Raw genomic sequence first — 26,041 nt, forward strand, 5'->3', positions numbered from 1 at the left:
TAATAAACTGTATGTTTTCCCGAGTCGTAGTAGGATGACCACATAAACATGTCATCCCGTGACTCCAAGTTTACTTCGATATGATGGTTATATCAATATTTGGGCAAAAACGCGTTTCCACCTTTATTTCTTGACCTACACAAAAATATCCAACCTTATATTTACCGACAAAATTAGCTGTTTCCATCAGGTCTGTTGTCATTTTTTTATCGGGCATATAGGCCTACTTTATTCGCATAAAAAGGTTGGTTGGAAACGTGGTTAGAGTCTCCTTTCTAAAAGGGGGCAATTATTACCCCCAATTTGAATCCTGTTCAGCTCACTAGCCTCAATAATTCTGGACCCTGGGCTTTGTTATTCTGTGTTCCTTTGTTTTGTTTAAACGAAGTGTCAATAAACTTTACCGCATTTATTTTTTTATCCGGATGAGTGTCTGTGGATTGGAGAGGTTTGGATGACCACGGCGTGCCAGCTCTGACCTGACACTAACTGGCTCCTGACTACCAGGAATGTTCCTTTAAAGAGAAAAATGCAAAGAGACGGGGCGGAGCCGCAAGCCCGCTGTCACTCTCTCAGTATTCCATAGTAGATTCACAGTATATCTTCAGGCTATTAGCAAGCAAATTAACTGTAAGGTAGAAGGTCCCGAAGAATACGAGAGAACGCAAATCAGTCCTCGGCTTTTGCAGAAGTAAATGCGGAATAATGGAATACTTTTCCCTGGGTGTCTGAACCGGCTGTGTTGTCAAACTGGGGTCTTTGTTCTTCTTTGATCATATATGATTGTTATTGAAAGGGAAAGTAAAGCCTACACTGGCTTTGAACCTTGGCTTTACATTCGGAGGATGAAATCTTGCATCTATTTGCCACTTGAATAACACCAACGAGGTGTCGCGTTGCCTATTCACAAGGCTGCTCTCGAGTTCTCTCATAGGCTAACCTCTTCTTGGGAACACTTACTCTTGGGTCGGAACTATGATGTGGACTTTGTTTGCTGTTTTTACCTGCACTGGACTATCTGGTATTCTTGCAGGTTTGTATTTTTTCTTTAAAAAATCCCTGCTTCTAGTCGAATTCGATTCATAGGCAGTGTATTCATTGTGTGCAACAATGTAGCGTTCCCGCTGTCTCGGAACAATACGCGTGACAAGTGCAGCAACAGTGACAAAAGTATTTCCTCACGCTCCGCTCTGTTGACCGCCTCGGGTCAACATTCTATTTGTGTGGAGGTGAAACTCGTTTCTCATGATATCATTGAGATTTTCTCTATAATGTAGAATGTTTTCAAACGAAACACAAATATACCGATATGTTTTTATAACTATGTAATAACCTCAAAAGACCCATAACAATGAAGGCTACTTTGAGCTACCATCCATTGTTGACTGCCAAACATTTTTGGGGAATACCTGCCCACATTATGAACAGAATTGTTGTGTTATATAAAAACATGAAACCCCCGTTGTGAACAGAACAGCCCATGTGTGCATGTTGGCAGTGGAGAGGGCTCTTAAAGATGGCAGTGTACCCCAGAAGGTGTTCTTACATCCCACACCCAATGCATCTGGAACGTGCCTGGAGTGCACATCCTCCTCCCATAGCTGCCCAAAACTTGATCTGTGTCAAAGTCCACACTGAAGCATTCAAGTCAAGATTTTAAATTCAAGTTTAGATTACGTACACACAGACACACACACACACACACACCCTCACCCTCCTCCTCGTCTGTCTCCTATAACCTGTCCTATCTCTCTTCCTATAGATGTGGGTCGTGTAGGGGGGGTAGCCGCTCGCTGTGAGAGCCAGGCGTGTAACCCCCGAATGGGCAATCTGGCGCTAGGTCGCAGGGTCCTGACCCAGACCGTGTGTGGCTACAAGGGCACCGAGCCCTACTGCTCCTACTCTGACCCCTCCTCCTCCACAGCGCCCTGCCCCCCGGCCAGGTGTGGGAAGTGCAACGCGGCCCTCCCCCTGCAGGCTCACCTGGCTGCAGCCATGGCCGACTCCTCCTTCCGCCACCCCAACACCTGGTGGCAGTCGTCCGGGGAAGTGGAGTCTGAGACTCTGCAGCTGGATCTGGAGGCAGAATTCATCTTCACCCACCTGATCATGGTGTTCCGCTCGCCCCGCCCTACTGCCATGACCCTGGAGCGCTCGCAGGACTTCGGGCAGACCTGGAAGATATTGCAGTACTACGCCAGGAACTGTAGCGCCACCGTTGGACTGGAGGAGGGAAAGGCAGTGCTGGACGGGGCCCCCTGCACCTCGAAATACTCTGGAGCTTACCCCTGTACCAGGGGAGAGGTGAGATGGGTGTGTGTGTGTGTGTGTGTGTGTGTGTGTGTGTGTGTGTGTGTGTGTGTGTGTGTGTGTGTGTGTGTGTGTGTGTGTGTGTGTGTGTGTGTGTGTGTGTGTGTGTGTGTGTGTGTGTGTGTGTGTGTACAGAGACAGACAGACAGACAGACAGAACCAGGTGTTTGTCCAGACAGCAGCTCAGACTCACACCTCTAGCCGTCCAGGATGTGTCCTGTCATGGCACCTTACTTATGGCCGGATGAACAGCTGGAAGGAAGGAGGCATGATAGATGTTGGCTACTGTACTACACACAGGAGTGTCCACTCCACTCCCCCCCCATTCATAAAGCTAACCTGCATATTCCCCTGTGTGTCTGAATCATGGGTCTCTAATCTAAATACAGGTACTAATCAAAACCGTGATGAGTTGAGTCAGGTGTGTTAGTGCTGTTCTGGAACTCCAGTCTGCACACCCTAACCTCTCTACAGCTCTCTACGGCCTGGGTAGTCCATAGTACCCAAGCCAGCAGCAGCACTACAGAGGATAGTGTTATTACTAGGGAAGGATGGTTATCAGGTGGGAGTGGGGATTATGTGGCACAAAAGGGTTCCTGGCAGCTCCTTGATGTCTAACTGAAACTGTGTGTGAGGGGTTCCACTCCTACCAAGGCAGAGCTAACAGTACACAGGGCTTGGGCTTCTAGCAGTTCATTTGCAGTCTACAAATTATTTCCAATTATGATCCTGCCCCCCGACCATCCGCGTAAGAAAAAAATGGGCCGCGGCTGAATCTAGTTGATGATCCCTGATGTAGTGCATGTTGACTCTGTAATGACTCTAGTTGATGATCCCTGATGTAGTGCATGTTGACTCTGTAATGAATCTAGTTGATGATCCCTGATGTAGTGCATGTTGACTCTGTAATGAATCTAGTTGATGATCCCTGATGTAGTGCATGTTGACTCTATAATGACTCTAGTTGATGATCCCTGATGTAGTGCATGTTGACTCTGTAATGACTCTAGTTGATGATCCCTGATGTAGTGCATGTTGACTCTGTAATGAATCTAGTTGATGATCCCTGATGTAGTGCATGTTGACTCTGTAATGACTCTAGTTGATGATCCCTGATGTAGTGCATGTTGACTCTGTAATGACTCTAGTTGATGATCCCTGATGTAGTGCATGTTGACTCTGTAATGACTCTAGTTGATGATCCCTGATGTAGTGCATGTTGACTCTGTAATGACTCTAGTTGATGATCCCTGATGTAGTGCATGTTGACTCTGTAATGACTCTAGTTGATGATCCCTGATGTAGTGCATGTTGACTCTGTAATGACTCTAGTTGATGATCCCTGATGTAGTGCATGTTGACTCTGTAATGACTCTAGTTGATGATCCCTGATGTAGTGCATGTTGACTCTGTAATGAATCTAGTTGATGATCCCTGATGTAGTGCATGTTGACTCTGTAATGACTCTAGTTGATGATCCCTGATGTAGTGCATGTTGACTCTGTAATGAATCTAGTTGATGATCCCTGATGTAGTGCATGTTGACTCTGTAATGACTCTAGTTGATGATCCCTGATGTAGTGCATGTTGACTCTGTAATGACTCTAGTTGATGATCCCTGATGTAGTGCATGTTGACTCTGTAATGACTCTAGTTGATGATCCCTGATGTAGTGCATGTTGACTCTGTAATGACTCTAGTTGATGATCCCTGATGTAGTGCATGTTGACTCTGTAATGACTCTAGTTGATGATCCCTGATGTAGTGCATGTTGACTCTGTAATGACTCTAGTTGATGATCCCTGATGTAGTGCATGTTGACTCTGTAATGACTCTAGTTGATGATCCCTGATGTAGTGCATGTTGACTCTGTAATGAATCTAGTTGATGATCCCTGATGTAGTGCATGTTGACTCTGTAATGACTCTAGTTGATGATCCCTGATGTAGTGCATGTTGACTCTGTAATGACTCTAGTTGATGATCCCTGATGTAGTGCATGTTGACTCTGTAATGACTCTAGTTGATGATCCCTGATGTAGTGCATGTTGACTCTGTAATGAATCTAGTTGATGATCCCTGATGTAGTGCATGTTGACTCTGTAATGAATCTAGTTGATGATCCCTGATGTAGTGCATGTTCACTCTGTAATGAATCTAGTTGATGATCCCTGATGTAGTGCATGTTGACTCTGTAATGACTCTAGTTGATGATCCCTGATGTAGTGCATGTTGACTCTGTAATGAATCTAGTTGATGATCCCTGATGTAGTGCATGTTGACTCTGTAATGAATCTAGTTGATGATCCCTGATGTAGTGCATGTTGACTCTGTAATGACTCTAGTTGATGATCCCTGATGTAGTGCATGTTGACTCTGTAATGAATCTAGTTGATGATCCCTGATGTAGTGCATGTTGACTCTGTAATGACTCTAGTTGATGATCCCTGATGTAGTGCATGTTGACTCTGTAATGAATCTAGTTGATGATCCCTGATGTAGTGCATGTTGACTCTGTAATGACTCTAGTTGATGATCCCTGATGTAGTGCATGTTGACTCTTTAATGACTCTAGTTGATGATCCCTGATGTAGTGCATGTTGACTCTGTAATGACTCTAGTTGATGATCCCTGATGTAGTGCATGTTGACTCTGTAATGAATCTAGTTGATGATCCCTGATGTAGTGCATGTTGACTCTGTAATGAATCTAATTGATAATCCCTGATGTAGTGCATGTTGACTCTGTAATGAATCTATTTGATGATCCCTGATGTAGTGCATGTTGACTCTGTAATGAATCTAGTTGATGATCCCTGATGTAGTGCATGTTGACTCTGTAATGAATCTAGTTGATGATCCCTGATGTAGTGCATGTTGACTCTGTAATGAATCTAGTTGATGATCCCTGATGTAGTGCATGTTGACTCTGTAATGAATCTAGTTGATGATCCCTGATGTAGTGCATGTTGACTCTGTAATGACTCTAGTTGATGATCCCTGATGTAGTGCATGTTGACTCTGTAATGACTCTAGTTGATGATCCCTGATGTAGTGCATGTTGACTCTGTAATGACTCTAGTTGATGATCCCTGATGTAGTGCATGTTGACTCTGTAATGACTCTAGTTGATGATCCCTGATGTAGTGCATGTTGACTCTGTAATGACTCTAGTTGATGATCCCTGATGTAGTGCATGTTGACTCTGTAATGACTCTAGTTGATGATCCCTGATGTAGTGCATGTTGACTCTGTAATGACTCTAGTTGATGATCCCTGATGTAGTGCATGTTGACTCTGTAATGAATCTAGTTGATGATCCCTGATGTAGTGCATGTTGACTCTGTAATGACTCTAGTTGATGATCCCTGATGTAGTGCATGTTGACTCTGTAATGAATCTAGTTGATGATCCCTGATGTAGTGCATGTTGACTCTGTAATGACTCTAGTTGATGATCCCTGATGTAGTGCATGTTGACTCTGTAATGACTCTAGTTGATGATCCCTGATGTAGTGCATGTTGACTCTGTAATGAATCTAGTTGATGATCCCTGATGTAGTGCATGTTGACTCTGTAATGAATCTAGTTGATGATCCCTGATGTAGTGCCTGTTCACTCTGTAATGAATCTAGTTGATGATCCCTGATGTAGTGCATGTTGACTCTGTAATGACTCTAGTTGATGATCCCTGATGTAGTGCATGTTGACTCTGTAATGAATCTAGTTGATGATCCCTGATGTAGTGCATGTTGACTCTGTAATGAATCTAGTTGATGATCCCTGATGTAGTGCATGTTGACTCTGTAATGACTCTAGTTGATGATCCCTGATGTAGTGCATGTTGACTCTGTAATGAATCTAGTTGATGATCCCTGATGTAGTGCATGTTGACTCTGTAATGACTCTAGTTGATGATCCCTGATGTAGTGCATGTTGACTCTGTAATGAATCTAGTTGATGATCCCTGATGTAGTGCATGTTGACTCTGTAATGACTCTAGTTGATGATCCCTGATGTAGTGCATGTTGACTCTGTAATGACTCTAGTTGATGATCCCTGATGTAGTGCATGTTGACTCTTTAATGACTCTAGTTGATGATCCCTGATGTAGTGCATGTTGACTCTGTAATGACTCTAGTTGATGATCCCTGATGTAGTGCATGTTGACTCTGTAATGAATCTAGTTGATGATCCCTGATGTAGTGCATGTTGACTCTGTAATGAATCTAATTGATGATCCCTGATGTAGTGCATGTTGACTCTGTAATGAATCTATTTGATGATCCCTGATGTAGTGCATGTTGACTCTGTAATGAATCTAGTTGATGATCCCTGATGTAGTGCATGTTGACTCTGTAATGAATCTAGTTGATGATCCCTGATGTAGTGCATGTTGACTCTGTAATGAATCTAGTTGATGATCCCTGATGTAGTGCATGTTGACTCTGTAATGAATCTAGTTGATGATCCCTGATGTAGTGCATGTTGACTCTGTAATGACTCTAGTTGATGATCCCTGATGTAGTGCATGTTGACTCTGTAATGACTCTAGTTGATGATCCCTGATGTAGTGCATGTTGACTCTGTAATGACTCTAGTTGATGATCCCTGATGTAGTGCATGTTGACTCTGTAATGGTACTGCTCCACAGGCTTTTCCCTGGTAGGATTGCCTACATGTAGTCCTGTCATCTTTTATAATCCGCTGTATCGTACGTCCAAAAGCAGTCTTCCCCTGTGAGTGGTGTGTGTGTGTGTGTGTGTCCATGCAAGTGTGAGCATGTGAAAGTGTGTATGTGTTTATTTGAGGGACCCAGCTACTATAAGATACTTGAGTCATGTTGTGATGTGCGTGCAATGCATGTATGTGTGTGAATGCTTGTGTGTTTTTGTGTGTGTGAGGGAAGCAGCGAGACACTGTGATAGTAGCATGACCTTTACCCTCTAACCCCTGTCTGTTGACCCTGAGGTCAGGGGAGGGGTCCAGACTCCAGACTCCTTTCAGCTCCTCATCACACCCAGCACTAAACCATCCTCCACTCTCTCTATCACTATGGCTACTGTATTTATCTTGTGATGTTCATCATTACAAGCTCAACTGTCTGTGGCCTGTCTGAGGGGATGACAGCAAGGCATGTACAGAACGGTGTGTGTACTTTACCATGGGAGCTGAGAGTTGTGCTCCGTGTGTTTATGTCCATACAGAGGGCAAGGTGCACACGCAAATATGCCTACCCTGTCAGGCTTTCACCTACTAGCTCAATTTGTCAAGTGCATGTCTGTGTGACTGTGTGTTTGTGTCTGTGTGTCTGTGTGACTGTGTGACTGTGTGACTGTGTGTTTGTGTCTGTGTGACTGTGTGTTTGTGTCTGTGTGACTGTGTGTTTGTGTCTGTGTGACTGTGTGTTTGTGTCTGTGTGACTGTGTGTTTGTGTCTGTGTGTCTGTGTGTCTGTGTGACTGTGTGTTTGTGTCTGTGTGACTGTGTGTTTGTGTCTGTGTGACTGTGTGTTTGTGTCTGTGTGACTGTGTGTTTGTGTCTGTGTGTCTGTGTGACTGTGTGTTTTTGTCTGTGTGACTGTGTGTTTGTGTCTGTGTGACTGTGTGTTTGTGTCTGTGTGTCTGTGTGACTGTGTGACTGTGTGTTTGTGTCTGTGTGACTGTGTGTTTACATATTGAATGTTTGAGCTTAACTGGTGTGACAGTTATGTGTCGAGTAGGTGACTGTGTGTATGTGTCTGTGTGTATATACACGCGTGTGTGTGTTTAGTCAGTGTTAAGTGTTTTGGCTCCTGCAATCAGATAAGTGGTTAGCTGTGATGGATAGCAAGAAGGAGGGAGGAGGAGGTGTGTCTTAGCTTGGAGCGATATAGTGAGGGAGCAGGTATTCTCAGCTTCCCCCCTCCTTTATCTGATGAACATTAAAAAGCATGTCATCTCTTGTGCTGAGAGCTGAACATGTTCGTCTGAATGGGGGAAAACCTGGGAGGCTTGTGAGTTCAGGTACTAACTGAAGAGGTCTAGTTAGTCTCTCTGTTGGAGAGCTCAGGGCTCCTTGTGTTATTTATGAGGTCAGCTGGGCTGGAAGAATGTGTGTTAGTTGTTATAGAGACTGTGATCTTCTTAGGGAGGGAGCCGTCCAACCAGAGCCCCACACACACCTCTCTCTCTGTCTGTCTGTCAGGGAGGAAGTGCCCTTTGCCCTGATGGAAGTTGGTCCTGCAGGCGAGACGGCCCATCCCCCTCCTCTCGCGATCTCTCTCTCTCTCTCTCTCTCTCTTGCTCTCTCCCTCTATCAATGCCCATTGTTCCTGTTTACCAGAATACAGTCCACAGCGCTTTGATGGAATTAGGGCTGTTAAAGCCAGACTTACACTGTTTTTCAGACTGTAACAGGAAGAAAAGATTATGAGCGTAGAAAAGCCACATGCTCACCTGACTAAGGTTTCTGTGGGACTGCTCTCTCTGTTTCTATAGTTTGACAGAGAGAGCATACCCAGACAATGACTTGACATTTCGTATGCACAAAAGAACTTTAATGAGATTCTTAATTTGTTTGTTTGTATGTGTGTTAGAGTTTGCATTCGTTGTGTGGGTTGCATGAAGTCTGTGCCCACTGCCTGCAGCTGGAGCATCCAGAAGGCCTCTTGTGGAATTTTTGCAGGGTTTGGGAATGTTGATTGGGTAAGTGTGTGTGTAGTTGATAATGTCCATTGGATGTTGTGTGTGGAGTTTGGGATTATCCATTGGGGATGTGTTTGTGTGTGGGGTGTGTGTGTGTGTGTGTGTGTGTGTGTGTGTGTGTGTGTGTGTGTGTGTGTGTGTGTGTGTGTGTGTGTGTGTGTGTGTGTGTGTGTGTGTGTGTGTGTGTGTGTGTGTGTGTGTGTGTGTGTGTGTGTGTGTGTGTGTGTGTGGGGTGTGTGTGTGTGTGACAGTGTTGCTGCGGTGTCGCGGGGCTATCGCAGAGCCTTTGTCCAGGGCTAAGTTATGTGGAGCTGCATCACCCGCCCGCTCTTTTGTCTCGTCCTCCTCTCCCGTGGACTGGCGCCCCTTGCCCTATTTGTTTTGTTCCCTTAATTGCGAACTTAATGCCGTGACTCTGTGACCTATTCCAACAACAGGGAACTTAATAGTGCTCCTCCCATCACACCCCAGGCCAGCCATACAGCCAATGGGGACACAGCATGGGCTCGACTCACACAGTCAACCCCCCAAAAAACTCACCCACACACACCCCTCACCCAATGATATCTATGTCAGGGATACTTCTCTGTATACATCAATGATGTCGCTCTTGCTGCTGGTGATTCTTTGATCCACCTCTACGCAGACGACACCATTCTGTATACCTCTGGCCCTTCTTTGTAAACTGTGTTAACTAACCTCCAGATGAGCTTCAATGCCATACAACTCTCCTTCCATGGCCTCCAACTGCTCTTAAATGCTAGTAAAAGTAAATGCATGCTCTTCAACCGATCGCTGCCCGCACCTGCCCGCCCGTCCAGCATCACTACTCTGGACGATTCTGACTTAGAATATGTGGACAACTACAAATACCTAGGTGTCTGGTTAGACTGTAAACTCTCCTTCCAGACTCACATTAAACATCTCCAATCCAAAATTAAATCTAGAATCGGCTTCCTATTTCACAACAAAGCATCCTTCACCCATGCTGCCAAACATACCCTCGTAAAACTGACTATCCTACCGATCCTCGACTTCGGCGATGTCATTTACAAAATAGCCTCCAACACTCTACTCAACAAATTGGATGCAGACGATCACAGTGCCACCCGTTTTGTCACCAAAGCCCCATATACTACCCACCACTGCGACCTGTATGCTCTCGTTGGCTGGCCCTCGCTTCATACTCGTCGCCAAACCCACTGGCTCCAGGTCATCTACAAGTCTCTGCTAGGTAGGGCCCCGCCTTATCTCAGCTCACTGGTCACCATAGCAGCACCCACCCGTAGCACGCGCTCCAGCAGGTATATCTCACTGGTCACCCCCTAAGCCAATTCTTCCTTTGGCCGCCTCTCCTTCCAGTTCTCTGCTGCCAATGACTGGAACGAACTGCAAAAATCACTAAAGCTGGAGACTCTTATCTCCCTCACTAGCTTTAAGCACCAGCTGTCAGAGCAGCTCACAAATCACTGCACCTGTACATAGCTCATCTGTAAATAGCCCATCTAATCTACCTCATCCCCATACTGTATTTATTTATCTTGTTCCTTTGTACCCCAGTATCTCTACTTGCACATTCATCTTCTGCACATCCTACCATTCCAGTGTTTAATTACTATATTGTAATTACTTCGCCACCATGGCCTATTTATTGCCTTACCTCTCTAATCCTACCTCATTTGCACATGCTGTATATAGACTTTTTGTATTGTTTTATTGATTGTATGTTTGTTTATTCCATGTGTAACTCTGTGTTGTTGTATGTGTCGAACTGCTTTGCTTTATCTTGGCCAGGTCGCAGTTGCAAATGAGAACTTGTTCTCAACTAGCCTACCTGGTTAAATAAAGGTGATATAAATAAATAAATACTCTCCTCCAATAACACTCCCTCCCAGCATCACACACTTCCCTCAATGACAACTAACTCTCCTTAAACAATCACACTTCTGCCCCAGTGATATCTGTGGCAGAAACACACATCTGCCCCAGTGATATCTGTGGCAGAAACACACAGCCCTCTCAGGAACACAGTTCACCCTCAACAACAGCAGCAGTGTAAGCAGGTTGCCATATGAGCAGTCACCAGGGTGATGGCAGTTGTGCTTGGGCTGGGGGGTAATATGGAGGGATCATCAATTTAGGGATGACTCAGAGAGGGAGAAAGAAAGAGAGACAGAGAGAGAGGTGCAGAAAAGAAGATGTGTTGTCACCAAGTCTTGCATAATAACATAGTGCCACTAACTCGTATAATTTTGACTGACTGTTGGATTGGTTGATTGACAGGTGATCTACCGTGCCCTCCCCCAATGGGAATCTCTTGATCCGTATGGGGTGGCAGGCCAGGAGCAGCTGAGGGTGACCAACGTGCGCATACGTCTGCTGGAGCGCCAATCCTGTCCCTGCCAAGCCAAAGATCCCACCGTTGGAGCCCCGCTCATCCAGCACTTCGCCATTTATGACCTTATCGTGAAGGGCAGCTGCTTCTGCAACGGGCACGCCGAGCAGTGTGTCCCTGCGCCTGGCTACCGCCCTGTCAGGGACAGAACTAACCACGTGGTGAGTGTGTGTGTGTGTGTGTCTGTGTCTCTGTCTGCGTATCTGACTGTCTGTGTGCATGCATGCGTTTTGTGTATCAGTCATTAGCATAGTGATGAGGGATATCACCTTTCTCTGTCCCACTTCCTGTGCTGGGCTTGCTCTGTCTGGGTAGATAAAGAGCTGCCTTTCCTGTGATCCAGATTACAAAGGAAATGTTGATATGGATTCAGCACTGGGCTAATGATGGTGTTGAAGTCTCAGAAAGTGTGTGCTGATAAAGGTGTGAATGGACATGGCTGATTCACAGTCTGTAGATGGACATTAGAGATGCAGCGAGCGTTTCCAGACTGCCCGTGGAACGTCTATCTCTGCCATCTCCACAAGCAGTTCCGTCTGACGCCTTTTGAAGCAGAGCGCCTATTCTATTGCAATCAGCAGGCCCAGAGAGCAGGGAAAGTGAGTGTGATGAGTGTGACAACATAACCTTTACACTGGAGACACAGACACAAAGACATAGACATACAGAGACTGTCTGACTGTGGGTAACTATAACTTTGTGTATGAGTGTTAAGCCCACAATAGCAGTGTCTGTGGCAGTATTACAGTATCTAGGAGCTTGTATGGTTGCAGCCGGTCAGTCTGTCTCTTCTGTGTGAGCCCACTGTAATCAGAGGTGTCTGTCTGTCATCCTCCCCCATAATATCACTGGCTTATCTAGTAACCCAGTGGGCTACACCTAGTTAACTTAGTTTGGACTTGACTCTATCTAGGCTACAAAAGCATCCTCAGAATGTGTTTTAAGCTTTTTAATGTTGATATTCTAAACATTAGGATATATCACAACACAACATGACCTAACATTGTAGGAACGTCGGTGTGTCGTGTGATATGAGGGAGAGTTGGGTAAACAAGCATTGAGACGTGGGACGGTATGAGGTTATATAAGTACTTTCTCTCTCTCTCTCTCTCTCTCTCTCTCTCTCTCTCTCTCTCTCTCTCTCTCTCTCTCTCTCTCTCTCTCTCTCTCTCTCTCTCTCTCTCTCATCAGTTTGTTTTCTGTCTCTGTTTCGACCCAGGACGGTCATATCTACCAAACCCAAACAACCAGATCATGGCAAGACAGTGAGGAGAGATTAGAAGCCTGTAAACACACTCAAACAAGACGGGAGGGTGTGAATTTGTGTACATGTTTTCCTACCTAATCAGAACCAGAATGTCCTAACAAGGTAGGAAAACAAGAAACGTTTTGAAAAGTCAGGACTTTGTTCATGTTCTGAATTTGTTAAATTGCTATTTTAGGCTTAAGGGTTAGGTTTGTGTTTGGGGTTAAGGTCAGGGTTACGGTTAGGGTCGGGTTTTAGGTTAGGAGTTAGGGTTAGGGGTTTGAGGTATAGGTTAGGTTAAGGGAAAATAGGATTTTGAATGGGAATATATTTTTACTCCCCAAAAAGTCCTGAAATTCCGAGTACCCCTCGCCATGGCACATGGAACAGGGCGGGGTCGGTTGTGGGCAGGGTCGGGCCTGTACCGGCCCCGCCCACCACACGTTTTCATTGGTTGAGGCGCATTCGCATTCCACCACGCTCTGCTTGGTGATATGTCAGCACATACAGTACCAGTCAAAAGTTTGGAAACACCTACTCATTCAAGGGTTTTTTCTTCATTTGTACTATTTTCTACATTGTAGAATAGTAGTGAAGACATCAAAACTATGAAATAACACATATGGAATCATGTAATAACCAAAATAACTCAAATATATTTTATATTTGAGATTGTTCAAAGTAGCCACCCTTTGCCCTTATGACAGCTTTGCACACTCTTGAGATAACGCTCTCGGTAGCCGATGTGAACAAAACCTTTAAACAGGTCAACATTTACAAAGTCATTGGACCAGACGGATTACCAGGACGTGTACTCAAAGCATGCACAGAACAACTGTCAAGTGTCTTCACTGACATTTTCAACCTCTCCCTGACCGAGTCTGTAATACCTACATGTTTAAAGCAGACCACCGGGTCCCTGTGCCCAAGGAAGCGAAGGTAACCTGCCTAAATGATTACCGCCCCGTGGCACTCACGTCGGTAGCCATGAAGTGCTTTGAAAGGATGGTCATGGCTCACATCAACAGCGTCCTCCCGGACACCCTAGACCCACTCCAATTCGCATCCCGCCCCAACAGATCCACAGATGACGCAATCGCACTCCACACTGCCCTTTCTCACCTGGACAAAAGGAATATCAATGTGAGAATGATGTTCATTGACAACAGCTCAGCGTTCAACACCATAGTGCTCACAAAGCTCATCACTAAGCTAAGGACTCTGGAACTAAACACCTCCCTCTGCAACTGGATCCTGGACTTCCTGACGGGCCGCCCTCAGGTGGTAAGAGTAGGCAACAATACGTCTGCCACGCTGACCCGTAACACTGGGGCCCCTCAGGGGTGTGTACTTAGTCCCCTCCTGTATTCCCTGTTCACCCACGACTGCGTGGCCAAACACGACTCCAGCATCATCATTAAGTTTGCTGACGACACAGCAGTGGTAGGCCTGATCACCGACAACGATGAGACGGCCTATAGGGAGGAGGTCAGAGAACTGGCAGTATGGTGCCAGGACAACAACCTCTCCCTCAATGTGAGCAAGACAAAGGAGCTGATCGTGGACTACAGGAAAAGGCAGGCCGAACATGCCCCCATTAACATCAACGGGGGTGTAGTGGAGCGGGTCGAGAGTTTCAAGTTCCTTGGTGTCCACATCACCAACGAACTATCATGGTCCAAACCTACCAAGACAGTCGTGAAGAGGGCACGACAAAACCTTTTCCCCCTCAGGAGACTGAAAACATTTGGCATGGGTCCCCAGATCCTCAAAAGGTTCTACAGCTGCACCATCGAGAGCATCCTGACCAGTTGCATCACCGCCTGGTATGGCAACTGCTCGGCATCTGACTGTAAGGCGCTACAGAGGGTAGTGCGAACGGTCCAGTACATCACTAGGGCCAAGCTTCCTGCCATCCAGGAAGGCGGTGTCAGAGGAAAGCCCATAAAGTTGTCAGAGACTCCAGTCACCCAAGTTATAGACTGTTTTCTCTGCTATTCACGGCAAGTGGTACCGGAGCGCCAAGTCTAGGACCAAAAGGCTCCTTAACAGCTTCTACCCCCAAGCCATAAGACTGCTGAACAATTAATAAAATGGCCAACAGACAATTTACATTGACCCCCACCCTTCCCTTTTGTACACTGCTGCTACTCGCTGTTTATAATCTATGCATAGTCACTTCACTCCCACCTACATGCACAAATTACCTCAACTAACCTATACCCCCGCACACTGACTTGGTACCGGTGCCCCCTGTATATAGCCTCGTTATTGTTATTCTTATTGTGTTACTTTTTATTATAACTTTTTATTTTAGTCTACTTGGTAAATATATTCTTAACTCTTCTTGAACTGCACTGTTGGTTAAGGGCTTGTAAGTAAGCATTTCATGGTAAAGTACTACACTTGTTTTATTTGGCGCATGTGACAAATAAAGTTTGATTTGATTCTCTCAACCACCTTCATGAGGTAGTCACCTGGAATGCATTTCAGTTAACAAGTGTGCCTTGATAACAGTTAAGAATTTATTTCCTTCTTAATACGTTTGAACCAATCAGTTGTGTTGTGACAAGGTAGGGTTGTTATACAGTAGATTGCCCTATTTGGTAAAAGACCAAGTCTATATAATGGCAAGAACAGCTCAAATAAGCAAAGAGAAACGACATGAAGGTCAGTCAATCCAGAAAATGTCAAGAACTTTTAAAGTTTCTTCAAGTGCAGTCGCAAAAACCATCAAGCGCTATGGGGAAACTGTCCCCCATTGAGGACCGCCACAGGAAAGGAAGACCCGGAGTTACCTCTGCTGCAGAGGATAAGTTAATTAGAGTTAACTGCACCTCAGATTGCAGCCCAAATAAATGCTTTACAGAGTTCAAGTAACAGACACATCTCAACATCAACTGTTCAGATGAGACTGCGTGAATCAGGCCTTCATGTTCGAATTTCTGCAAAGAAACCACTACTAAAGGACACCAATAATAAGAAGAGACTTGCTTGGGCCAAGAAACACGAGCAATGGACATTAGACCGGTAGAAATCTGTTCTTTGGTCTGATGAGTACAAATTTGAGATTTTTGGTGTCTTTGTGAGACGCAGAGTAGGTGAACGGATGATCTCCGTGGTTCCCACCGTGAAGCATGGAGGAGGTGTGGGAGTGCTTTGCTGGTGACACTGTCTGTGATTTATTTAGAATTCAATGCACATTTAACTAACATGGCTACCACAGCATTCTGCAGCGATACGCCATCCCATCTGGTTTGCGCTTAGTGGGACTATCATTTGTTTTTCAACAGGACAATGGCCCAACACACCTCCAAGCTGTGTAAGGACTATTTGACCAAGAAGGAGAGTGATGGAGTGCTGCATCAGATGACCTGGCCTACACAATCACCCGACCTCAACCCAATTGAGATGGCTTGGGATGAGTTAGACCGCAGAGTGAAGGAAAAGCAGCCAACAAATGCTCAGCATATGTGGGAACTCCTTCAAGACTGTTGGAAAAGCATTCCAGGTGAAGCTGGTTGAGAGAATACCAAGAGTGTGTAATGCTGTCATCAAGGCAAAGGCTGGTTACTTTGAAGAATCTCAAATATAAAATATATTTTGATTTGTTTAACACTTTGTTTTGCTTAATACAAGATTCCATATGTGTTATTTCATAGATTTGATGTCTTCACTATTATTTTACAATGTAGAAATACCTTTGAATGAGTAGGTGTTGAATGAGTAGGTGAGTAGGTGTTTTCACACATCGAAAATATTAGTTTACTCCGTTGCTATGGTCACCGGTGCCTGTCCTTTGTGTGTGGTGTAGTGGAATTTGCAGTTTGCCTTCAAAATAAAAATCCCTAATTGAAAGTGACGCTAACTAATACAAATAGTGGAATCATGCTATATTTGGACTAGATAATGCAAATTAAGGTTGGAATGTTGTTCGATAATTTAATATGAAATACAATAATTAATTAGTTTGACAATAAACATAAAACACGGTTGAAATCCACTGTGGATGTATTAGACTGCATAATTGCTTTGGGGCATACAGTATGCACTGTACAGCCTTACCCCATTTCATGGGTGCACAATCCATGGGTATCAGCCTACTTAATGACACCCACAGAACATAACTATGTAGAGTTTACACAAATATTAGCGTCTTCGCTCTATTGCAGGACTCTGAAACCACTGTGAAATGAGCCATATTAGATCTGAATTTTCAATACACAATAGGTGGACTCGTGAGCAAATGTGGCTCATTTCACAGTTGTTTCAGAGTCCTACAATAGAGCTACTACACTAAACTCAACATAGTTATGTTCTGTGGGTGTCACATAGGTTGGGCTGTTCAGTGCAATTTGAATGTTCAATATGCAGAATAGACTGACTGGGAAAGGGATTTCCCACAGTCAAAGTCCTGCAATAAGAAGCTAAGATGCTAATATTTGTGTCAACTCTTGAGAATTGTTTTCTATGCGTGTCACTGTGTATGTAGGCTGATACCCTATTTCATGGGTGCACAGTCCATGGGTAAGGCTGTACAATGCATATAAGTATGCCTCCAAAGCAATTATGCAGTCTAATACATCCACAGTAGGATTTCATTTTTGTTGTTGTTGTAAACAACAGGTGTGGCCTAACAGTGAAATGTTTACTTACAGGCCCTTCCCAACAATGCAGAGAGAAAGAAAATAGAGAAATAATAGAAAAATAAAACACAATTATAAAAGTAACAATAGATACACAATTAGTAACGATAACTTGGTACTGGTACCCAATGTATTTAGCCGAGTTGATGTTCAGGGGTACGAGGTAATTGAGGTAGATATGTACATATAACTAGGAATAAGGTGACAGATAATAAACAGTAGAAGCAGCGTATGTGATGAGTCAAAAAAAGTGCGTGCAAAAAGGGTCAATGCTGATAGTCCGATAGCTATTTGGTTAACTATTTAACTAACAATTTAGCAATCTTATGGCTTGGGGTTAGAAGCTGTTCAGGGTCCTGTTGGTTCCAGACTTGGTGCATTGGTACCACTTGCCATGTGGTATCAGAGAGAACAGTCTTTGACTTGGGTGGTTGGAGTCTATGACCATTTTTAGGGCCTTCCTCTGACACCGCCTGGTATAGAGGTCCTAGATGGCAGGGAGCTCGGGCCCAGTGATGTACTACTAGGCTGTGCGCACTACCCTCTGTAGCGCCTTGCGGTTGGATACCAAGCAGTTGCCATACCAAGTGGTGATGCAGCCAGTCAAGATGCACTCAATGGTAAAGCTGTATAACTTTTTGAGGATCTGAGGACCCATGCCAAATCTTTTCAGCCTCCTGAGGGGGAAGAGGTGTTGTCATGCCCTCTTCTCGACTGTGTTGGTGTGTTTGGACCATGATATGGCCAAGTTTCCGAGAAACAGGATATTACAGTTCTTCAGGTCCCGTTGATAGGATAGTCTCAAACGGAGCTCGTCCAGTTTGTTCTCCAGTGATTGTACATTCGCCAATAGAACAGAGGGCACAGGCGGTTTATTTACTTGCCGCCATAGTTTCATCAGGGTGCCAGCACGTCGGCCTTTGTATTGCGTCTTTTTCTCTTCCAAGTGTAGGGGATTTAGGGTCCGGTGTGAGCAGTATGTCCTCCAACTCATTCATCCAAATCGAGGTTAGTGATTGCTGTTCTGATGTCCAAACACTCTTTTCGGTCATAGGAGCCGATGGTGGAAACATTATGTACAAAAAAAGTTGAGATCAGCGCAAAAAAAACACCAAATAGCATTTCAGGAGCCCAGATTTTCTGCACCCATGATTTCAACAGTTTTTACTGTTTATTGTCAAACTAATTCATTATTGTATTTCATCTTAAATTATAACAACATTCCAACCTTGTTTAGCATTATCTAGTCCAAATATGGCATGATTCGATCCATTATTTGTATGTTTGCATTGTTTTCAATGAGGGACTTTTATTCTGAACCGCCATTCCACTTTTGTGGCTAATTGTTAATGTGGCTAGCTTCACATAGGTAGGGACAAGCGTGTACCAGTGCCGCGTTCAACAGGACTGACACAACGTTGGCCAACGTTCAGATATAAATGTATTATGTAGAACAAACATGCCTCTCTGATTTAAGAAATCATGTCAGTTATATTCATGGCATTTGAGTCTGCAACGTTCCAAAACATTTTTACTGAACATGCCCAGGCGAACCCATTGAGCTACACGAACCCAGCTCTACGCATCGCTTGTCTGGAAGGCCTCAGCAAATGAAACCGTGTGGTGGGCGGGGTAGACCGGGCAGAACTCGCCCACAGCCAACCCCGCCCCCCTAAGTATGTCGTGGTGAGGGGCTTCTCGAAAATTCACTAAAACAAAGCTGTGTGTGTGTGTGTGTGTGTGTGTGTGTGTGTGTGTGTGTGTGTGTGTGTGTGTGTGTGTGTGTGTGTGTGTGTGTGTGTGTGTGTGTGTGTGAGAGAGAGAGAGAGTGAGCAAGTAAAGTAAACTCAGTAATCAGTACCCTTGATATTGAGGGCTATTAGTGCCCAGACAGTTTAGTGCAGTCCGAAGTGTTTTTGGGGAGAAACAGTGTTTTTGTTGTTGTGTTGCAGGGCTCACAGGTCCAGACCACATGGGAAGGTGATAATGGTCTGTGTGATCCTCACTGAGTCGACCACAGAGCCAGTTTTTGACCCACATCCAACCCTCCTGGCCCATGCTCAGCTACTGGAGAGTTAGCAGCAATTAGCATAGCAAGCGGAGAGGCAGTATGAGTCTGTAAGGGCTGTAGAGACTTGCACAGTAACTGGAGTCTGAGAATGAGTTTCTGCAGAGGTGTTGGAATTTAAAGACTGCACCTCATGGAGAGTATTGTGCTATACAGGTGTTTGCCTGAGTACACACACACGCTGATGATCGGATTAACACACACACTTATCATGTTGTTTGGATGAATACACACACACACACACACACACACTGCTGATGAATGACTTAATTTCACATTGGCCAATAAAGCTTTTGATGTGTGAGGGAAACGGTCGTGGTGGGGAGCTGTCAGGGTCTTCCTGAGCACCCCTCTGTACCCTCTGCCACCCCTCCCTGGCCATGTCCAACAACCTCTTTATCAGAAGGTCAGAGTGTTTGAAATACAGGCCTGTCAAAACAGAACAAGCACAAGCTCTTGGGGGGGGGGGGGGGGGTGCAGGCAGGAGTGTGTGCATTTGTATACGTATGTATGTGCATTTTATTTGTGTGTGTGCTTGGGAGCCTGGCTGCCTGGGTTTGTATTTGTGCGTGTGTGTATTGGTGTATGTGTATGCGCTAATTGTCCCATATCACGCAGGTAAACATGTGAAATTGTTTGGAATACCAGCTGTCTGGAGCTTGGCCAACGTCTCTCTCTCCTCTCCTTCCCCCCTCTTTCTCCTCTCCTCCCCTCCCCTCTCTTCTTCTCTCTACTTGCCTCCTTCCCCCTTTTCCACAATCAATCCTGGTTACAGATGATTCCATTCTCATTGATGTAGTTATGTACACAGAGTTATTTCACTCATTTTCTCTTTGTTTGTCCAATCCAGACCTACCACATCCATTTCTCACACTGTCTTTACCTGTCTGTTCTTATCTTCCTCCATTCTCCTGGTTGATGGAATATGGTTGGGGTTATGTCTTGTGCTGGCACAGTGGCTGGGATTGAGTTTGAGATAAGGTTAGGGTTAGATCTGGGGTTAGTGCAAGGGCTCTCTCCCATGCCTGTGTTTAACCCTCTGTGTGAGTGTCTGTGCAGCATAGGGGAGAGGGGAGAGGGCATTTTGAGGTAGAGGGCAGCGGCCTCTATAGCCATACACCGTGGGAAACTGAAACTACCACATGGGTTGGAGTGTTGTTGAGCGTTTGTGTTCAGTGTGTGTGTGTGTGTGTGCATGCGTCAGTGTGCTTGAATGTGTGTGTGTTCAAGCCTCTCTGCGTGTCTCTGTTCCCCACACAGAGGCACTGTAACCCAAACAGATAAATAGCTACCTCAGATGCCTTGTCAACCTCCCACCTAGATCACATCATTAACCACTCACAGGAATGACAAGGAGACTGTTATTGTGCTCTCAGCGCTGCATATTTCCGCGCACACACACACATACCCACACACTCAGACACTGTCCTTTTCAGGCCCCTTTCGTCATGAGGCCAATGTTCATTTCCAGCGATGAAGCCAAACAATCAATCTCCATTCAGCAATTACAGGAAAGGACCTGAAAGAGAACAGGCAGGGGAGCCCCCCCGACCCCCAGGGGTTAGACTTGGGGTGCTGCTGCTCTCACGTGGGAACTGCTCTCTCCCTTACACTGACCTCTTTGTACCCCCCTTCCTCTCCTCCTCTCCTCTTTCCTCTCCCTCTCCTCTTCCTCTCCTCCTCTCCTCTTCCTCTCTCTCAGGTTCATGGGAAGTGTGTGTGTAGTCACAACACTGCAGGTGCTCACTGTGAGCGCTGTGCTCCGCTCTGCAATGACCGACCCTGGCAACCTGCGGACGGACTCACAGGGGCTCCACACGAGTGCAGGAGTGAGTGACACTACTGCTATTCACTATATGCTAGGCCCAGGAGTTCTATCTGAGGATGGGATCTGGTCAGGAAAAACTCCCGACCCTGCTTACAGCCATCATTGATCATAATGACCAATCAGTGCCTGTTTAGAGAAGATTGACAGATATCTGTGATTCTGATGTCCCGCCCTGTCTCCCTATAGAGTGTAAGTGTAACGGGCATGCCCAGAGTTGCAGTTTTGATTGGTCGGTGTGGCGGGAGTCCGGCCAGCGCAGCGGAGGTGTGTGTGAGTGTCTACACAGCACAGAGGGACGCAACTGTCAGAGCTGTAAGACTGGCTTCTACAGAGACCCCCAGAGGGCGCACACGGCCCAGGACTCCTGTAAACGTAAGACAAACTCTCACACACGCACTCCAGATGGCTAAAGCAAAAGCTCAATGTACTTCAAAGATTTCAAGTAGTATTTGAACCCATGTCTGACTCACATTCATTGGCTTGCTCTATCACTCACTCACTGACTCAATCACACAAACACTCACACACATAAACACACCGTAGGAATCCAGAAAACACGAGACACATACACACTGTATACACACACCCTTACTGGCAGAGCCAACTCATTCCTGCCCGGAATGCTGATTGCTGAGATCGCAAGCCGAGACGTGCTGGATAACGTCGCTCCTGATGGGCACCTGGTTCTTTGTGTGGGTGTGTGTGTGTGTGTGTCAGTGTGTGCTGTTTGCGTTCACCTGTGAGTCACTGGAGTGGTTCGTCATCACTAATCAACACAGTGGTGGCTCATGTAAGGAAAAGGAAAGGGAAAGGGGGATACCTAGTCAGTTGTACAACTGAATGCATTCAACTGAAATATGTCTTCCGCATTTAACCCAAGGGCCTTGTGTGTTGTTTGTGCTCTGTGAGGGGACTTAAGTAAACACTAGATACCCATCCTTAAACACCACAGTGGTTACATTCTCTGATTATCTGTCTGATTTGACCCAGTGAGCTCAGCCCTACAGTTATGCAGAAGGCTGGGGAGACACTGGCTGGTGTGTGTGTGTGTGTGTGTGCGTGCGTCACTGTATGCTTGTGTGCATGTGTTTAGGTGTGCCTTTAGGGAAGTCTGTAGCATGTTGGTATTTTCACATTGTCAACAAGTGAGAGTGGAACACGTATTTGGGGAATGTTTGTAGACAGGACATGTTTAGGAGGGGAACCCCAGTAATCTGACAACTGAGGAATTTCCCTCCGTCTCTAGGAACATATTTCCAATTCCAGGCATGGCGGAGCTCTTTAAAGAAAACACACAATCAAGCCGCAAGCTCACAGACACACAGTAACAATGAGCGTGTGTGTGTGTGAGATACATTTTTGTTTGTTTTCTAAGTGGGTGTGTTCTGTGGTTGTTCGGGCAGCTGCTCTGTCACGTATCACTACAGACCCATAATGTTCTCGTTGTGAGAGCTCACTGCGTCAACACACACACACACACACACACACACACACACACACACACACACACACACACACACACACACACACACACACACACACACACACACACACACACACACACACACCTCTCCACACATTCTCATCTCTAAACTCCAATTATTATACAACTATTGTATTAACAATGTCCTATTATACAACATGAGAGAGAGGGAACGTGTGTGTGTGTGTCGATGGCTTTGTTGCTTCTGTGCTGGTATTGTTCTCCTGTAATGATTAACTTGAGGCGACTGAACAATACAGTCTCAACAGGGCCTCAATAGATGCTTTTCAGGAAGAGAAATTATTTGAAGTTCAAGTTTATTATCGTTAATCGGGAAAACCCTGAAGAGAAAGACTCTCGCCTAGCTGCCCTACATATGCCTTGGGGATTTAGATGTCAGTGTAATGATTCCCCTGTCTTTATGAGTGTGTGATTGTGTGTGATTGTGTGTGTCTGTGCGTGCATGCGTGTGTCCGTGAGTGAGTGAGTGAGTGAGTGTGTGTGTGTGTGTGTGTTTACAAGGTCTGTTGATAATGAAAGATACAAAATGAATGAAACTACAGATGCATCTTATCTTATATTTGTTGCCCACGGTGATAAGTGATAAAGGTACAGCCTTGTCTGGGTCTCAGACAGTAGAGCCTTGTGACATCATCTCCCTGCACCCAGACAGGGGAACGGGGGAGAGACACAGGGGTTCTGGCTCTGGTTATATAGTAATTTACTGCCAGTGGGGTAGGATGGGGGGGGGGGGGGGGGGCTTCAAGCATCATTAAACAACAGAAATAAAGCTCTACACCACCCCTCCTCCTCCCCTTCCCATCTCTCCTTCCCTCCTCTTGTCTCTCTCTAGTCCCCCCCCCCCCGCCCTTTGTATCCCTCGCTCCGATGAGTACAGATTTATGGCGACTACTTTGGCTGTTACTCTCACCCCCTGCAAAGTTCTCTTGTAATTCACAGACTACGAGGACAGCAAGAATGTGTATGTGAATTTATGCGTACATTTTATGTGGTGTGTGTGTGTTTTGAGCCTTTGCAAGTTGTGTGTTTTATAGAGGGGTTATGGTGTGTGTGTGTGTGTGTGTGTGTGTGGTGGTTGTTGAGTGGGCAGAACATAGCACTGACTGTGCGTGTCCCTCTATCTTATATTGCTGCGGTCTGTTTAAAGAACACACTATCAGCCGAGAGAAGGGAGAGAGACAGGAGAGAGAACTGGGGAAGGTATTTGAGTAAGATGTGTGCGAGTGTGCACGTGCCTGTGCATTCCCGCGCGTGTGCTTGGGTGCATGCGCCTGTGGTAGCCGCGTGCATGTGTCCTTGTGTGTGTGATGGCGATCTGATAAGAGGATGACAGAGAGACCATTGTGCTTCGTGGTCCGGGAAAACCCTGGACTGTTCCAGTCAGTCCAGAGCCCTTTGGGATGTGGTCTCTCTCCTTCTCCCACTCGTATCACTTCATCCTCCAGGCTGGGCTACAATGAGGTGGCGCGCTCTGGAGTGTGTCTATCTGTGACAGTTACAGAAAGGGAACTCTACATGACTAATAAGTGCCTAATAAAGTCATAGGTAGAAAAACAAAATATAAACTGGAAATGTTGCCAGCATTAGGGTTCTCAATCTGAATGTGTGCAGTGGTTTACTTTGAGTAGATTTGATTGGCTGTGGTTGAGTGTGGTGAATTTAATTGGCTGTGGCTGAGTGTGGGTGGATTTGATTCGATGTGGTAAGGTGCAACTAGATCCAAATGAATGTCTGTGGTTTATTTGTGAGTAGATAACATTGGGTTGAGTGCCGATGTATTTGATTAGCTGTGGTGGAGTTATTGATGTATATGGGACTGATGTGCCATGTCTCCCCTCTCTCTCTCCTCCCTCTCTTCCCCCCAGCATGTGGCTGCCACCCCCTGGGCTCAATACCATTCCACCTGGGTGGGGGGTCTCTCTGTGACCCTACCAACGGAGACTGTGTCTGCAAGCCCGGTGTGGGGGGCTCCCACTGCGACAGGTGCATGGTGGGATACTGGGGTTTCCATGACTACGGCTGCCGTCCGTGCGACTGTGCGGGAGACTGCGACCCCTTCACAGGATACTGCATGTCTGGGTGAGTCATATATACAGTTGAAGTCAGAAGTTTACATACACATTAGACAAATATATTTAAACAATTCCTGACATTTAATCCTAGTAAAGATTCCCTGTCTAAGGTCAGTTAGGATCACCACCTTATTTTAAGAATGTGAAATGTCAGAATAATAGTAGAGAGAATGATTTATTTCAGCTTTTATTTCTTTCATCACATTCCCAGTTGGTCAGAAGTTTACATACACTCAGTTAGTATTAGTTAGCATTGCCTTTAAATTGTTTAACTAGGGTAAAACGTTTCGGGTAGCCTTCCACAAGCTTCCCACAATAAGTTGGGTGAATTTTGGCCCATTCCTCCTGACAGAGCTGGTGTAACTGAGTCAGGTTTGTGTGCCTCCTTGCTCGCACACGCGTTTTCAGTTCTGCCCACACATTTTCGATGCGATTGAGGTCAGGGCTTTGTGATGGCCACTCCAATACCTTGACTCTGTTGTCCTTAAGCCATTTTCTTACAACTTTGGAAGTATGCTTGGGGTCATTGTCCATTTGGAAGACCCATTTGCAACCAAGCTTTACTTCCTGACTGATGTCTTGAGATGTTGCTTCAATATATACACATGATGTCCCTTCCTCATGATGCCGTCTATTTTGTGAAGTGCACCAGTCCCTCCTGCAGCAAAGCATCCCCACAACATGATGCTGACACCACTGTGCTTCATGGCTGGGATGGTGTTCTTCGGCTTGCAAGCATCCCTATTTTTCCTCCAAACATAACGATGGTCATTATGGCCAAACAGTTCTATTTTTGTTTCATCAGACCAGAGGACATTTCTACAAAAAGTACAATCTTTGTCCCCATGTGCAGTTGCAAACCGTAGTCTGGCTTTTTTATGGCAGTTTTGGAGCAGTGGCTTCTTCCTTGCTGAGCGGCCTTTCAGGTTATGTCGATATAGGACTTTTTTTTACTGTGGATATAGATAATTTCGTACCTGTTTCCTCCAGCATCTTCACAAGTTCCTTTGCTGTTGTTCTGGGATTGATTTGCACTTTTCGCACCAAAGTATGTTCATCTCTAGGAGACAGAACGCGTCTCCTTCCTGAGTGGTATGACAGCTGCATGGTCCCATGGTGTTTATACATGCGTACTATTGTTTGTACAGATGAACGTGGTACCTTTGGGCGTTTGGAAAATGCTCCCAAGGATGAACCAGACTTGTGGAGGTCTACAATTTTTTTTCTGAGGGCTTGGCTGATTTCTTTTGATTTTCCCATGATGTCAAGCAAAGAGGCACTGAGTTTGAA

The 26,041-nt window shown here is 45.5% G+C and overlaps 1 protein-coding gene across 1 annotated transcript in view; it reads left to right on the forward strand.

Moving 5' to 3' along the window:
* The first annotated feature begins 574 nt into the window (after positions 1-574).
* Positions 575-26,041, forward strand: part of LOC139566109 (netrin-4-like) — a 29,719-nt gene continuing 4,252 nt past the window's right edge. The window contains exons 1-6 of the mRNA XM_071387036.1: positions 575-1,033; positions 1,763-2,304; positions 11,276-11,548; positions 21,050-21,176; positions 21,362-21,547; positions 24,545-24,758. Coding sequence (XP_071243137.1) covers positions 976-1,033; positions 1,763-2,304; positions 11,276-11,548; positions 21,050-21,176; positions 21,362-21,547; positions 24,545-24,758 — 1,400 coding nt within the window. The 5' untranslated portion in view covers positions 575-975. The remainder of the gene's footprint in view (positions 1,034-1,762; positions 2,305-11,275; positions 11,549-21,049; positions 21,177-21,361; positions 21,548-24,544; positions 24,759-26,041) is intronic.

Source organism: Salvelinus alpinus, chromosome 37 (assembly GCF_045679555.1).
Source record: "Salvelinus alpinus chromosome 37, SLU_Salpinus.1, whole genome shotgun sequence".
Lineage (NCBI taxonomy): Eukaryota > Metazoa > Chordata > Actinopteri > Salmoniformes > Salmonidae > Salvelinus > Salvelinus alpinus.